This window comes from Mandrillus leucophaeus, unplaced genomic scaffold (genome assembly GCF_000951045.1).
Source record: "Mandrillus leucophaeus isolate KB7577 unplaced genomic scaffold, Mleu.le_1.0 Scaffold1090, whole genome shotgun sequence".
Taxonomy (NCBI): domain Eukaryota; kingdom Metazoa; phylum Chordata; class Mammalia; order Primates; family Cercopithecidae; genus Mandrillus; species Mandrillus leucophaeus.
Window position 1 is genome coordinate 265,960 of NW_012099099.1, and position 17,947 is coordinate 283,906.

General features: G+C 36.7%; 1 protein-coding gene across 1 annotated transcript in view; it reads right to left on the reverse strand.

Annotated features, from left to right (window-relative positions):
- FOCAD (focadhesin) overlaps positions 1–17,947 on the reverse strand; it is a 339,855-nt gene that overhangs the window by 47,793 nt on the left and 274,115 nt on the right. Inside the window, exons 30-34 of the mRNA XM_011988811.1 lie at positions 17,700–17,822; positions 17,173–17,250; positions 16,138–16,209; positions 14,396–14,498; positions 12,440–12,520 (exon numbers count right to left, since the gene is read on the reverse strand). Coding sequence (XP_011844201.1) covers positions 12,440–12,520; positions 14,396–14,498; positions 16,138–16,209; positions 17,173–17,250; positions 17,700–17,822 — 457 coding nt within the window. The remainder of the gene's footprint in view (positions 1–12,439; positions 12,521–14,395; positions 14,499–16,137; positions 16,210–17,172; positions 17,251–17,699; positions 17,823–17,947) is intronic.

The window sequence follows — 17,947 nt, forward strand, 5'->3', positions numbered from 1 at the left end:
CCTGCCACTCTTCTCTGCTATGCTACCAGTAATTGGTGTTTTAGTTGTGTTCCATCTTGAGATGTAATATTGGGAGTTGAAGAAATATTATTAGAGAGTTAATCATTGCTATTAGTATTATTTTTTCTTTTTTGAGACAGAGTCTCGCTCTGTCGTCCAGGCTGAAGTACACTAGCACTATCAAGGCTCAATGTAACCTCCGCCACCCAGGCTCAAGCGATTCTCCTGCCTCAGTCTCCCGAGTAGCTGGGACTACAGGTGCGCACCACTACACCTGGCTAATTTTTTGTATTTTCTGTACAGATGGGGTTTCACCATGTTGGCCAGGCTGGTCTCGAACTCCTGATCTTAGGTGATCCGCCTGCCTCAGCCTCCCAAAGTGCTGGGATCACAGGCATGAACCACCGCACCAGGCCAACCATTGCTATTATAAGGAAAAAAAAAAATTCTGACAAATAAAGTAAATACATTTATAAACACATTCATTCATTCAACTATTTACTGAGTATCTATCTATTAGGTATCAGGCACTGACTCCAACAGTGGGGGCAGTGTTGAACAAGACAGTATAGGTCCCTATGCTCGTGGAGCTTATATTCTAATATGAGAACAAACAAACAAGGCAAAATCAGGTGTAATAAATTATGTGATAAAAAAATGCTATGATAGGAGTTAACTGGTTGTCTATTCACATAACTCCATGCTGATTACACATATGCGCTAAGTATCTCTACACAACATTGGCTGCAGATAGAAGTCTTTTATTTCACATTACAAAAACCCACAAAAATTAAGTTGCTTTTTGGGGTCTTTTTGGCACATGATTCATAGAAATAGTTTGATAAACTGGCAGACATTATAGTAAATATCTATGCAAGAATTACATCTCTCCATTTAAGAACAATGTATCCAATTCTGTACTGGAAATCATTAATTCATAAATACAGTTCTACTTAAAAAAAACTCTCAGAGATTGAGTATTTTCAAAATTACATAAAAATTTTTTTCCAGGTACTTTGAGAGAATCCACTACAAAGACTTTGGAGTTTCCAGAGGATCTAGGGAAACAGGAAACGCATCCAAACTGTCTTCTAATACCAGGAGCCCATGTGAAATATGACCATTTTCCAGATGTTTTATTCTTAAGACAATGAGCTCTCTTTTGACAGGACAACTGTCACCAATAACTGTACTTTACACGTTGCTTCTATATTCACTAGAATTGACCTAATATACATGCAAGTGTCAGCAACAAAGAATAGGGTTGAAAAATTACATCAGTCCAATAATGAAATAAATCTTCCACATTTAAAAGGGCAAGGAATCAATACTGAGTAGTATAACTAGACTCACACAAAATTTTCCACTATTTGTAGGGAACTGATTCGGACACTAACTGGAATGAGAGGAACTATAGTAGCTGTTGGAAATGGAGAAAATATTTGGCTGTTTCATGCATTTTGGGGAAGGTATGGAAAGAAAGAGAGGGAGTCCCAAAGCCAAGGGAGAACACAGCGAACTAGTTCCTTCCCCAGAGATCTTTAGCACTGGACAAAAGAATCCACATCTAAACAACAGGAATGATCAGTTCCTTTATTACAGTGCTTTGTCTTTCAAACAAGTTTTTTAAGTAAAAAGAAATAATGAAATGCTTTACGGACAATAGATTTGGAACTGAGAATGCCTAACAGTACTTGTTAAAAAGATCCAGATGTTGTAAAACCTGGAAACAAAGTTACTTTAAATCTCTCATCAGTTGACAGCCTCAAAGAACTCTGATATAAACGGTATATCCAAACATAATGCATTAAAACAGGACCCATTATTGCACATACTTTGGCTACACAGAAGATCAGATCTCAATGCCACAATTCACATGTGTAACCCTTATAGTAAAAAGTCTGGCAACAAGTAGGCTAACAGCCTGAGTCTGTATATTTTCCATCACTAGCATATTGCTTTTGTGGTTTGGACATATCTTTACTTTCTCCAGCTAAATACTGCTTACAGGTAACTTAACTTAGAATTATCTAGTGTATGTATGTATATGTGTGTGTGTGTGTGTGTGTGTGTGTGTGTATATATTTGTGTGTATGTTTAAAGTTATAGATCAATAAATATTAGAAAACTATTACATGTCAATCTGTTCTAAGTATTTAAGATAAAACACAGCTATTCTTCCTGTCCATTGAGGAAATCACACCTAGTGGGAAAGACAGACTTTAAACAAAGAAATATAAATAATTATGAAAATGATGACACATTAAAAAAAAGAAAAAAAAATAAAATGATGACACATATATTAAGCACCATGAAAATATATAGGAAAGTATTACAAAAGTAATCTAACTTAATCTGGGAACATCACAGAAGCCCCTATCTTCCCCCACCAAGGAAAGAATATTTAAATCAAGATGAAAAGGATGAGTAGGATTTTTTCCAGACTAAGTCCATAGAAAACACAGGCAGAGAGAATTACAGCATTGCCTATTAGTGGAAACTAAGAGATGCCTAGTCCCCTGAAAGAAACTACAATCAAGAAAGTTTTTAAAATCAATCGATGATTCTGATACATCAGACAGACACTAAAGGTTGATAGGTTTTCTATCTTAAGACTGAATATTTCAATAACATTTTTTTATTAAAAGCAAAAATATCCCAAGGCCCCTTAAAACCAGGAAGGCCACAAAGTAGGGTGGCAGCGAGTGGAGACCTGAGTGAGGAAGGCAGTTTAGGACAGTGGTCCAGTAGGGACAGTTACAACCAGGAGGATTGGACAAATGAGCAAATATATTGAGGATAATGAGAGCTAAGGTTCTTACTGTCAGGGAAGGGAGTTACAAATTCAAAAAGAAAGACTTTCATTACATATATAGCTAAATACAGAAATAAATATAGATGAGAGAGAATAAGCACATATATTTCCTAGCTCTGTTCATTGAAAGGGCCTAGAGACAAAGATTACCCCAGCAGCAATGAGATACTTTGCACACAGATGTTAGCTTCTAAATACCAATCTCCACTAAAAGAAACCTGGAGTATCTATTACATGGCTGGGGATAATACAAAATAAACCTAGGACATCTTCTTGTGCCACAAAGGAACTAGTCAAAGCATGAGGGGGTCACGTCAAAAGGACACAAGAGCCAACTTGTAGACTCTCTTATTGGTCAAATTAAACATTTTGTTCAATTTATTGGACAAATTGAAGATCAAAATAATAGATAATTGAATAGTTAAATAAAATAGAAATTTAGGAGTGTACACTAATATGGAGAGAGAGGAACTGAGAGAGGAGGGGAGGGGAGGGGAGGGGAGAGGGGAGAGGAGGGGAGGGGAAGGGAGGAGAGGAGAGGAGAGGAGGAGAAGAGGACAGAAACCCTTTCTTAACAGCAGAATGCCTAATAAAAAACGTAGATGGATTCATGGATTTTAAAAAATCACCTTTTTGCAACTATCACAGTAATAATTCGGGCAAAAGTACTAGTGAATGCTAAAACTAATAGGTGAAAATAGGATGAAAATAGAATATTTGTGAAGTCTCAAAACATCTCCACAAGATTTATTGAAGATAAGGGTAAAAGAATAAGTTCATAGTGGAGAAACCTAGAAAACAACATCTTATCCAAGTGATCAAAGCTCACCACCCCAGTGGAGGGAGCTCAGACCTCATGTGCCACAGATGGGACGTGGTGAGAAGCGCACAGCTACACGTCTGTCATACTCTACCAAAAGTGACCCCACCTAACTCTAATATGAGAAATATCAGGCAAACCCAAATTAAAGAGCATTCTATAAAATAACTGGCTTCTAATCTTAAAACTAGTTAAAGTCAAGAAGTCACAGAAAAAACTGAAGAAGTGTTCAGGTTGAAGGAGACCAAAGAGACACAATAAATAAGTGCAGAGCAACATTCTAGTTGAGATTAGTTTTTTATTAAAAACATCACTGAGATTGTTGATGAAACCTGAATAGTGCCTCTGGCTAAAAGGAATGTGGAGTTTTTCTTACTGGTAAAAAAGGATGACAATTTTTGCAACTTTTTAATGCATTTTACAACTTTTTTATGTTTGAAATTGTTTCAAAATAAAAGGGTAAAAAATACAAACAAAAATAAATTCAGAATAGAGAACTCAGAAACTAATCTACATATCTATAGCAAACTGATTTTTGACAAAAATGTCAAGAACACTCAGTGGGGAAGGACAGTCTCTTCAATATGTGATGCTAGGAAAACTGGATATCCATACACAGAAAAATTAAACTAGATCCCCCCATCTCTTGCCCTACAAAAATCAACTCAAAATGCATCAAAGACATAAATGTAAGACACAAAATGATAAAACTGCAAAAATAAAACATAGAAGAAATGCTTCAGGACACAGGCCTAGGGAAAGATTTTATGAATAAGACTGCAAAAGCACAGAAAATAAAAGCAAAATAAATGGGATTATATCCAACTAAAAAGCTTCTTAGCAAAGGAAATAATCAACGACATGAAAAGACAACCTGCAGAATGGAGAAAATATTTGCATATTATTCATCTGACAAGGGACTAATATCCAGAATATACAAGGAACTCAAACATCTCAACAGCAAAAAATAAACAATCTTATTTTAAAATGGGGAAATTATCTCAACAGACATTTCTCAAAAGACATACAAATGGCCAATAAACACATGAAAAACCGCTCAGCATCACTAATCATTAGGAAAATGCAAATCAAAACCACAATGAGATATCATCTCTCCCCAGTTAGGATGGCTATTATCAAACAAACAAACAAACAACAGCAAATGCTGTTGAGGATGTGAAGAAAAGGGAACTCATTCACTGTTGGTGGGAATGTAAACTCATACACCCACTATAAATAACTGTAGGGAGGTTCCTCAGAAAACGAAAAATAGAACTACAATGTGATGTAACAATCCTCCTACTGGGCATGTATCCAAAGGAAAGGAAATCATATCAGAGACATCTGTACCCCATGTTTATTTTAGCACTATTCACAATAGCCATGATATGGAATAAATCTAGGTGTCCAACAATAGATGAAAGGATTTTTAAAATGTGGTATATATCCACAATGGAATACTATTAAGCCATCAAAAAGAATGAAATCCGGCTAGTCATGGCAACATGGATAGATATGCAAGACATTATGTTAAGTGAAATAAGCCAGGAACAGAAAGTTAAATACCACATGTTCTCACTCATATGTGGAAGCAAAAAGACAGCTGATCTCACAGAAGTGAAAAGCAGAACAGAGGATACTGGAGGCTGGGAAAGAGCAGGGGGAAGAAAGAGATAGGGAGAGACTTGTTAAAGGATACAAAACCACAGTGAGATGGGAGGAATAAGTTCTAGTGTTCTATCATCCCACTGTAGGGTGGGTATAGTTACCAATAATACATAGTTTCAAGTAGCTAGGAGGAGGAATTGAATGTTCCCAACACAAAGAAATGATAAATGTTTGAGATGACAGATATACTAATTACTCTGATCTGATCATTATACATATCATCAAAACATCACTATGTACTCCATGAATATGTATAATTATTAGTCAATTAAAAAATAAATTTTTAAAAAAATTCCAAATTTACTTAAAAAAAAACCAACCTTTTAAACAGTAAATAAATGTACAAATGTTCAGACCTTCTGGCAATTATATGCAAATGAGAGCAGTCTTAAGGCATCATTTTATACCTTACTGGTTTTTATTGTTATCATTTGTTTATTGGACTGCTTTTTGATATGACATTATAATAGAAGGAATTTATTCTTTATATTGTTTTATAAGTACTGTTATATAAAGTGACTCATAATCCTTACAAAACTCTATAAAAAAGAGTTAATTATTTTCTCCATTTTACAGAAGCAGTCAAAGCTTACAGACACAGCTTGCCTGAAGTTATACAGCCAGTAAGTAGTGGAAGTGGGATATGAACCCAGGAAGCCTGAAGCCTATGCTTTTAATCTCTATGTTTTATATTTTTGCGAATTCATACAGGGCTGAGGTACTGAAAACTGGTACAAGCTTTTTGAAGGGCAATGAGACCTGGCCATCCCTACAGTCACCAAATCCTCGGACTCCTGCTCACTACATTACCGAGAATTTCCCTGAAGGAAAGCTGTAGCAGAAGAGAGCTATGTGCATAACGATGTTCACTAAAGGCCAGGCATGGTGGCTCATACCTGTAATCCACTTTGGGAGGCAGAGGAGGGCAGATAACTTGAGGCCAGGAGTTCAAGACCAGCCTAGCCAACACAGAAAAATCCCGTCTCTACTAAAAAAAAAAGGTACGTAGGTACCTACCTACGTACCTACCTACCTACCTATCTTTGGGCTTGGTGGCACTTGCCTGTAATCCCAGCTACTCGGGAGGTTGAGGAAGGCCAATCACTTGAGCCTGGGAGGCAGAGGTTGCAGTGAGCTGAGATCACGCCACTGCACTCTAGCCTGGGCATCAGAGCAAGACTCTGTCTCAAACAAAACAAAACAAAACAAGATGTTCACTAAAATTGAAATTTTTTAAATGGCAATTACTAAAATGATTAAGTTTATTATGACTTATGAATTTGATGAAATATTCTCTAGTCATTTAAAAATGATAATTATGCTAGGTATGGTGGCTCATGCCTGTAATCCCAACATTTAAAGAGGCTAAGGCAGGAGGATTGCTCGAAGTTAGAGTTTGAGGCCCGATTAGGCAACATTGTGAGACTCCATCTCTACAAAAAGTAAAAAAATTATCTGGTCCTGGTTGTATGTCCCTGCACTCCTAGCTACCTGAGGGGCTGAGGCAGAAGGATCACTTAAGCTGGAAAGTTTGAAGTTGCAGTAAGCCATGATCGTGCCACTGCACTTCATCCTGGGTGACAGAGTGGAGACCCTGTCTCATAGATAATAGTTATTATTATATTATTGTTATGGTGATATATGAAAACAGGGAAAGTTTATAATATAACATTAAGTTCAGAAACACAGGCCGGGCATGGTGGCTCACACCTGTAATCCCAGCATTTTGGGAGACTGAGGCGGGCGGATTACCTGAGGTTGGGAGTTCGAGACCAGCCTGACCACCATGGAGGAGCCCTGTCTCTACTAAAAATACAAAAAATTAGCCAGGCGTGGTGGCACATGCTTGTAATCCCAGAAGCAACAAATTAAGTAATATCCAGAAATGGTAATAGCTGTAGAGTCATGGGATAATTGACAGTTTTCCTTCCAAACATTTTCATGAGTTTTATGAAAACAAACCTCATGAAACAAAAAAGGAATCAAACACATCAAAAACATATCCTATTGACAAATGTCCAGAAAACCATGCAGTAGGAGTCTTCTCTTACTTCCTCAAGATTTTTTTTGGAAGACATGGGTGCTAATTATATCCATTTACATGTAAAGTTATTAATTTTTTTAAAATAAGACAATAAAATAATATAAATTTTATGGTACAATATAACACAAACACATACATGTAGAAGGACATTATGAAGGACATATCTACAGTGGCTATCTCCAAGTGGTGACATGACAGAGGATTGTCTTATTTTCTTCTTTATACATTTTTAACTTAGTGTTATATATATATACACACACACACATACATACATATATATATATATATATACACACTGACTTCTAACAATATTTTTTAAAGAGTTGTACAGGTAAACTATTCCTAAATTAAAATACTCAAAAATCACACGTAATCTTGGCAACCAACTCCATGATTTTATCAGAAAATAGGACAGCTTTCTCATATCATTTATTCTACACTCAAGAGCCCGCATCTCCATGACAATCCTAAGTCAAAAGAACAAAGCTGGAGGCATCACGCTACCTGACTTCAAACTATACTACAAGGCTACAGTAACCAAAACAGCATGGTACTGGTACCAAAACAGAGATATAGACCAATGGAACAGAACAGAGTCCTCAGAAATAATACCACACATCTACAGCCATCTGATCTTTGACAAACCTGAGAGAAACAAGAAATGGGGAAAGGATTCCCTATTTAATAAATGGTGCTGGGAAAATTGGCTAGCCATAAGTAGAAAGCTGAAACTGGATCCTTTCCTTACTCCTTATACGAAAATTAATTCAAGATGGATTAGAGACTTAAATGTTAGACCTAATACTATAAAAACCCTAGAGGAAAACCTAGGTAGTACCATTCAGGACATAGGCATGGGCAAAGACTTCATGTCTAAAACACCAAAAGCAACAGCAGCAAAAGCCAAAATTGACAATTGGGATCTCATTAAACTAAAGAGCTTCTGCACAGAGTGCACAGGCAACCTACAGAATGGGAGAAAATTTTTGCAATCTACCCATCTGACAAAGGGCTAATATCCAGAACCTACAAAGAACTCAAACAAATTTACAAGAAAAAAACAAACAACCCCATCAAAAAGTGGGCAAAGGATATGAACAGACATTTCTCAAAAGAAGACATTCATACAGCCAACAGACACAAGAAAAAATGCTCATCATCACTGGCCATCAGAGAAATGCAAATCAAAACCACAATGAGATACCATCTCACACCAGTTACAATGGCGATCATTAAAAAGTCAGGAAACAACAGGTGCTGGAGAGGATGTGGAGAAATAGGAACACTTTTACACTGTTGGTGGGATTGTAAACTAGTTCAACCATTATGGAAAACAGTATGGCGATTCCTCAAGGATCTAGAACTAGATGTACCATATGACCCAGCCATCCCATTACTGGGGATATACCCAAAGGATTATAAATCATGCTGCTATAAAGACACATGCACACGTATGTTTATTGCAGCACTATTCACAATAGCAAAGACTTGGAATCAACCCAAATGTCCATCAGTGACAGATTGGATTAAGAAAATGTGGCACATATACACCATGGAATATTATGCAGCCATAAAAAAGGATGAGTTTGTGTTCTTTGTAGGGACATGGATGCAGCTGGAAACCATCATTCTTAGCAAACTATCACAAGAACAGAAAACCAAACACCGCATGTTCTCACTCATAGGTGGGAACTGAACAATGAGATCACTTGGACTCAGGAAGGGGAACATCACACACCGGGGCCTATCATGGGGAGGGGGGAGGGGGGAGGGATTGCATTGGGAGTTATACCTGATGTAAATGAAGGGTTGATGGGTGCAGCACACCAACATGGCACAAGTATACATATGTAACAAACCTGCACGTTATGCACATGTACCCTACAACTTAAAGTATAATAATAAATAAATAAATTAATTAATTAAAAAAAGAGTTCACTAAGTCTGTTCCCTTGGAATATTTCCTTCTCAACAATTACCTCTCATGCTAATAGTCCAAAAATGACTGAAGGAGCATACGCCTACCTGTACTTTGTATATAAGCCCAATACTTACATACGCAGATCACTGACCAATGAATCAATATCAAGAAAGAAGGCCATTCATAATGACTATTACATGGACTTAAATATAGTTTGCTTAGTTAATACTTCTTACTGGGAACTTTTAAAGCCTAATAGGAAAATATAAGCTTAGAAAGTGTTAGTCACATTCCCCAGCAATATAATAACAAAAAATAACGATATTATATAGAAATATCTAATATTAGCTTTAGAAAGAATCACATTTATTAAGTACTTTAAATGTTTCTGAGGTATTACAAAGGAAGTGGATAAAATCTGGATGAGATCTGAGCAGCCTATGATCTTGAGAAAATCAGAAATCAGACAAAAGAATAAAAGTAGAAAAGAAGCAAAACAGTAAGAGTCAAAAATGAGAGGCTCTTCAAGGGGAAAAAATCCATGTTAGGAGGAGTTATATGATAAGCAAAGATTTTAAGCCTAGCATAGTCAAGAAATGTTCACAAAAATAGATAATAATGAAAACAAAAGATTACGGAACAATATATCTGATAGAGGAATTCCAGGGCTATGAGAGAAGAAAGGAGAATGTCACATGGTGTAGCAAAACAAACAAACAAACAAAAACCAGTTATAGTCAAAACCATGAATTGAATTATTTAAAAACTGAAGGAATTTCATCTACTTAGTATGGTTTTAAAATGTGGGTCTGCATGAAAGAATGGATGCTATGAACATCTTATATGTTCTATCACATGAGTACTAAAGTTAGTATCCTAAATGAGAAAGCCCTAAACATTAGAAAACAGATGAACAGATTCCTATCTCAAATTTGATTGGCTAAATTTGAGACCACCATGCCCAATCTCATCCTGGCACAAATGTAGATTGGGGATGGCCCATCACATTTCTTTTCTCTAGTGAGTTGCTCAAGTTAAAAGTAGCACGCGGAGGCAATGAAACCATGCCATCCCTAAAATTTTCTGCCTATGCTAAGCATTATTTTTATTTTCTAAAACCATTTATTCTTCAAAAGAGTTTACCAAAGTTGCCATCCTTCCTATCAGCAGCTCCACCGGGCTCTGATGAGTGACATCCAGACATTTAAACTCAAAAGCTGCTTCAGAAGGGAGTTATTAAAATTCAAATGAGCTGGGTATATTGAAGAAGAAAACACTCGTTTGCATGCACACCTCCACATTTGGCCATCCCATTTAGCCCCATAGAGCAGGGTCTGGTTTTGTTTTTGTAAATGGGCTTTGGAGGCGGAGGTCAGCCTCCCACGGCCCCCACTCCTCTGGGGTCATCATTAGTAATGTGTAAGGCTGAATAGATTTTCCTCTGAATCTAGTCAGCAAACCTGACAAGACGACAGCCCTCTCCCACAACCTGAAAATGCCAAAAATCTGATTGGTAATAAATATGGCATTCTTAATACTTCATTTATTTGTTTTAAAACAGTTTTCAGCAAGACTGCACATAACAACACTGATTCCAGTTCCACTTGATTTTTCAGCCTTATAGCAGAACATTTCCTGTTGTACCATGACTACAGAATCGTAAAAATGTTACACTCAACCAAAAATTTCCCATAAGATTCAGAGAAAATTCATGTCTGCCAAGAAATATGGATCTGGGGAGGTAGACTAACATTTTATTCACTAGAAAAGAAAAACAGTCTAGCTTTCATTTGACCTTAAGAATTTTTACTTTTATTTCTCATGAAAATATCTCACCTCATTTTAAAATTTCATATCAATAAGCAACCTAACACAAAATACAGCAGAAATATATACATATTCCTAGCATTAGTTTGGCCATGAAAATTTTAGATGCTCATTTAGCAAGAATTTCTTCCTAATGAAGACATCTCTACTATAATATTTATTTTAAGTAGACTTAATTTATGGTAACATAAACAATGAACTAGTTGTACATTATAATATATGATCTGTTTATATATAAGTGCATCATGTACAACAATGACATAACCATATGTGAATTTTTACTGAGGATAAGTAAATCATGCTAATTCAGGACCCTAGAATAATAGCACAAATTCTAGAACTCCAGAAATTAATGGAATTTGTCTCCAGGCTATGAAAATATTCATAATCTGGAAGCTCCAGGGATTACTGTACCCAGTGGGAAATCAGACAACACAGCTTTAACTTCCCTTCCAAAGGTAACATTTTACTTCCACGACCCTCACAAATCACTCTGCCACTTCCAGATTTTTTCCAGTCTTTTTGGTTGTTTTTTTCCTTTCTAAAATTGGGATGGTCTTGCTATAATACAGGCACTGATTTTGCTCAGACTGACCTAATCAAGGAAGACTGACCTAGCCAAGGAAGAATAAAATTAGTAAATCCATCAATGAAAGAATACCACATTAATGAGGCTTATTCCTGAGCCATGACATGTTCAGTTCTAATCCATTTTTTCCTCACAGCCCTGAAAACTATATGTGTATTATTAAGGAACATTTATTCAATAAGTTACATGGCATTGTTCTGGCTCCAGTTAAAAACAAAAGGCACTCAATCTCTGTCTTCAAGTTGCTTGTACTTTAATGGGGGTGGCAGCAATACAGAATCACAAAGGCTCAAATATGTGCAAGGAAAAGAACACAAACTAAAAATAGGAACTAGAGCCAGTGATTTCAACAACACAGAATAATTATAAAAGATGCAGGGAGAAGATCTACTTGCAAGACAGATCCTGGGATAGAAACTGCACCCAGGTATGTTTTCTCTTTCTAAATCACACTCACTTGAAATGTAATCTGTGTTTGTACTTTTGAAAGGGCCAAATGGGAGATTAAGATTTTCACAGAGCCACCCATGGTCAGGGACAGTGATTCTAAGAAACCACACAATGTGTATATTTATGTACCAATTATTGTAGCTAGTTGCTGGTCATCTCTATTGCAAAGATGGTTTAGCAGACAAAAATATTCACCCCTTCAGATTTGTATTGCTTGATTCTGCAGAGGCATGCTTAGGGTACACAAATTTGCTTATAACAACATGCAGATAGAATGATAAAATTCAAGAAATGTGCTCACTTGCCTTTTTTTCCTCCTGTGATGAAGAAGCCAATGGCTGCTCCAATAAAACTGCTTTCAGGCAAATAGCTATAGTCAGTAGGAACTGTGGAGACAGAAAACGATCAAATTAACCAGTGAACTTGGCAGGCCTAATGAAGGAAAGATAATGATCTCATGCTGCCATATCAACCTAGAGACAAACTGGAGATGTTTATGCCATTAATCTCAGCACAATACTTTGTGGCTGCAACTAATTCTATTAGATTAAGTGACTGGCCTTGAAGTAATCACTTAAGCTATGCAAGCAAATCTAAAATGGTGGCAAACTTAGTAAAGTCTGGAAAAAAAAAATCACAGAGGATGAACACTTGAGTGAAGTGGTTAAAAAAAAAATCCTTTCCATATTGTCACATCAATGAGCCCCAATCCAGTGACCTCCTCAGAGTCAGCAAGGAATCTGATGAGCTTTGAGGCTGAGGTAGGTGCCACTTCAGGACATGCTGAATCAGATATACGAACCATAGAAATTCAACAACTAGTATTAACAGCACCAGTCCCTTACCTAAGGCAGAGACCTCTAAGTGACCAATATGTGCAAATAACCAGATGTGGTTACTAAGCTGGAATGGTGAAGCAGTGACATTTATGCTAGTCGAGTCCTGAGTGTCTCCTAAATTCTTTTCCTTTCAGTTTCCCATAATTGTTTCATGAGATGATTTTTACTGCAAGAAATGACTCAATTGGAAAATTCCATCAGGAACAAGTAGCTGTACTTTTCCAGATACACAATCATTTTGTTCAGAAGAACCTGGATGTATGATGATTCACTAGTACCTGATTTGAGTACATGCGGGCCAGACCAAATACCCCATAATATGGCAATTAAAAGCCTACATAAAAAAGTAAAAGCCTGACATAAATATCCTATCTTACCACGACACTGTGAGATCCCTGCCCTTCAAAACTAGTATTACCCAGGGCTTCCGGTATGACTAAGTTTTCTTATTTTTTCCATTTTAATATGGTAACTTTAGCTGTCTAAAGTTCACTACATTGCCAAGGCTGTGGACCAGTGTCCTATTTCCATAGCTACAGAATGACTGAAAGAAAGGAAAATGGTAATTACAGAGGCCCACATTTACGTTAATGCCATCTGTAGACTACTTGTTAGAGGGTAAGTAAAACTAGGTTTTAATAAGGAATCATTGGTACCTAAACCTCTCTGGCCTGGGTCCAAGATAGCCAATGGGTCAAAGTCCTATAAAGAGCAAGGAGTAGATGTATCAACAATCATTCCTTTCCCATAAAATCTCCAAGTACAAATGCACATTACGTATGTGGGAACTGCAAATATTTTTTACTGCTTTTACCAAAAAGCTAGAAATAGAAAAGGCCTTGTTATAATAAGACCCAGAATTTCAATTCCAAGGCTAAGAAGGTACACACCTTTAAATGTATTTACCCCATTATTTTTTCAAAATCAGAGGCCAGAACAACTCCAGTCAAATATGAAGAGACTTTTAATGAAACATGAATACTATACAAACTACCATTACATCTAGCAAAATAAATCTGTTCCAAGCTTGAAGGACCTGGTTTCTAGTTTCTAGATTTGTCACCAAATTAACTCTGTATGTAACTCATGTAATCTTTCTGAGCCATGAATTCTTCATTTGTGAAATATAGGACACTGAATGTCTAAACTGTTCTCTAAGGGAGACAGAGAGAAGGAGTAAAAAGAGTATGAGCTTTGGAAGCCAAAAGATCTCAGTTTAAACCACATGTCCACCACTTACTGCCACATGACCCTGGGTAAGTCAGGAAGCCTTTTCATACACCATTTCCCTCTGATGTAAAATAGAAATGGTAATACCCATTACTTAGGGTTGTTGTGAAGATTAATGCTCTTAACAAAGTACAGAGCGCTGGGTCAGCAATCCCTCCCTTCAGCTATAGTGTTTTACGACTTTAATCTTACCAGAGGCTCTACTTTGACTTGAGGATAGAGTAGATAGATGAAGATGTCCAAGAAGCCAGATTGCATTTGACTGGAGACCAATCACCCCAGAGACACTAATGACCTACAAATAAAAAGTTAACAGTTCAATGATGGGATAAGATCCAAGTTCTATTTAATAAAAGGTCACTCACAGAAAGTCACCAGTCATTTAGAAGGTGGTGGCTTGGCTGGCAATGAGCAATCCTATGACAAGATGTAATATCATGTGTCTAGTACACCATACCTAGGTCATATAGATACTCAACAAGTGTCTACTGAATGAATGAATGATTCATTCTTTAATCATAGCAGAAATAATTTAATCATACTAGCAGTTTTCTCAGGTTTCACTGAGACTGGTCTCGAAGTTTTCAAAAAAAAAAAATGGCAAAAAAACAAAACCCAGAAAGTAGAAAAGGGGTGATAGTTACTTAAGATGAAAATACCTCTAAAAATGGAAGGAGATACATTTTGTTCTCTTCTATAAATTATGCTCTACTGCTGCTTTATCATTCATGATAAGGATTTTTAAAATAATAATTTTCATTTACAGATTTTTCTCCCACATTATGGCAGCTTAAATTTCAGTAGAATCTTTTTTGAGTATATTTCTATTCATACATGCAAAAGAGAGTTTTGTCTGTTTAGAGATTTCTGTTTGTTTTTAAAAGTCTCAATGACTAAAACTCCTTTATGTGGTAGGTATTATCAGCTACATTTTACAAGAATGAAAACAAGTATGCTAAATGAAAAGAATAAAATATAAAGTTCTATATACAGTAAGAATACCAACTATGCAAACAAAAGAATACTTGAAAAGAAGTATGACCAAATATCAGTAACAGTTTCTTCCGGTTTGAAGGACCATCGGCGATTTTTTTCAGCTTCTTTCATTATGTGCTTTCAAATTTTATGCAACAAACATAATCGTTTTTTAAAAAAATCTTAAAAGATAAAAACATTTCTTAGCAGATTAATATATCTATTCTTTAGTCAAGATATACCCAAATATTTTTATCAGTGACATCTGAACTAGTGCCCCTTGACCTTTCTATCAAGATCTGCTGTGCCCTTTGATCACTTTCTCTTTTTCCTTATCTTTAGGGCCTGACATTCCTTGCAGAATCAGGCTTTAATTTTTTATTTATTTATTTATTTATTTATTTATTTATTTATTTATTTTTAGATGGAGTCTCGCTCTATCACCCAGACTGGCGTGCAGTGGGGCGATCTTGGCTCACTGCAAACTCCGCCTCCTGGGTTCACACCATTCTTCTGCCTCAGCCTCCTGCGTAGCTGGGACTACAGGCGTCTGCCACCACACCTGGCTAATTTTTTTGTATTTTTAGTTGAGACAGGGTTTCATTGTGTTAGCCAGGATGGTCTTGATCTCCTGACCTCATGATCTGCCTGCCTCGGCCTCCCAACGTGCTGGGATTACAGGTGTGAGCCATCAGGCTTCAATTTTTAAGGAAAACCAATGCCAGCTTAAGTTTACTAAAAAAATGCCAGTTTTTTTTTTTTTTTGCCCCCCAAAGGTAGTGCAAGTTTGTCAGTGAACACAGGTCCATACATCACTCCCAAATGCCTCTTGAACTCAGTGGAAATAACCAGAGACTTTCCCATTTTTCAGGTAAAACACGTTGTTTTATGTAATAGAAAAAAAGACAACAAAGGAGGATATGTTTTCCCACCCAAGGATTTTAAATTCATTTTCTCACCTGAGTTAAGGTTCTAATGACTTCATTAAGTCTGCCTTGAAAATGAGAGGTCTGGATGGCTTCTGATTTCAGCTGAAAGAATAAGAAGAAATACTCATCCCACCCACCTCCATAAAAAAGTAAAGAGTTATATTCCCAGTGCACGAGCTATCCATCTTCTAAGCTATGAAACAGTCCTTCTATTTCAAATACATAAGCTATGAGCTCCTCAAAGCAGGGCCCCATGCTTTATCTATCATTGATTTCCTGGCAACTGTTCACTGCGGCATGTAAGCAATCAATCAACTTTTACTGCATAAAAAAAGAGTTCCTTCAAAATTACTTACAAACTTAAACATACATAAGTCCACTGTGAAAATATTTTGAAGTTAAAGAACAATTACATAGATATACATCAGACATTACAGATGCAAAATGGAGTTTCTTGCAAATAACTTTTTTTTTTTTTTGAGACGGAGTCTCACTCTGTCGCCCAGGCTGGAGTGCAGTGGTGCAGTCTCCGCTCACTGCAAGCTCCACCCCCGGTTTCATGCCATTCTCCTACCTTAGCCTCCCGAGTAGCTGGGACTACAGGTGCCCGCCACCACGCCTGGCTAATTTTTTTGTATTTTTAGAAGAGATGGGGTTTCACCGTGTTCGCCAGGATGGTCTTGATCTCCTGACCTCATGATCCACCCACCTCGGCCTCCCAAAGTGCTGGGATTATAGGTGTTAGTCACCGCGTCCAGCCACAAATAACTTTTGAAATTTCTTATCATTCAATCATCTTTTCTCAGGCAGGGAAATATGTGGACAGCACCTAAATTGGCCAGGTTTAATCCCTACAAACCAAATTAAACAAAGAACAAACTTCTATAGAAATAATCCTTGGTTAAGTGAAATTATTCATACAGCAAGGCATTAAAAAGCCTGGTATAACTATTACCATGAGTATAAATCCTTCTGTTCTTAGCATACTAAGACACTGAATATTCTTCTCCTGCTATGGCTGTGTACACATTTAGATGTCTTCTCCTCCATGGTTTCTCTCTTTACCTGCATTACATCCCCTTCAGAGCCTACCAAGGCCACCATGCCGTGAAGAGCTGCCAGACAAAGCATTGTGGGAGTGCCCTGAAAACCAAGCATCAGAATATGAAAAGAGGGACTCAGTCCTTGGGTTTAGATTCTATAAAACTTATTATGACACAGAGAAATAAATGGTCGAAATGGTAGCAAACTTACAGGGTCAACATAACCCATATAACTGAACCCAAAATGGAAGCAGACTAAAAGTAACGGATTAAGGTTGTTAGATCATGGGTGGATTCTTGCTTTTATTTTTCAAAAAACAAAATGTTGTCTTAAAATTAAAACACAGACAAAATAGTTCAAAAAAATTATAATAGTTGGCAGAATGCATTATTTATAAGGGATTTAAAAGTATGTGATCTCTTTCATTTAAAATTGCCTATTATTTTACCACTAATGTATATATCTCAGCAGCTCCTGCAAGTGATCCAATAAAGTAGTTCTTTTTCCATTATAAAAACATGAAATAGCATACAACAGGTGACCTCTACCTCTGTAAGAACAATTCTGATCCAGGCAGGAAGTAGCTTGCTGCCCAAGTCTTCAGCTTTTCCATGTCCACACACAGACAATCCATGAACTATGTTTCCTAAAGCCAGGGCAAAACCTGAAGTCTGATATAAATAAATAAAAATGGGGTGAGAAAAAGAAAAAAAAAAAGACACAGATTTGGAATGTTTATAACTAGCAACTTAAACACTTTTAGTGCTAACTTTCCTACTGACAAGTTATATTTGTC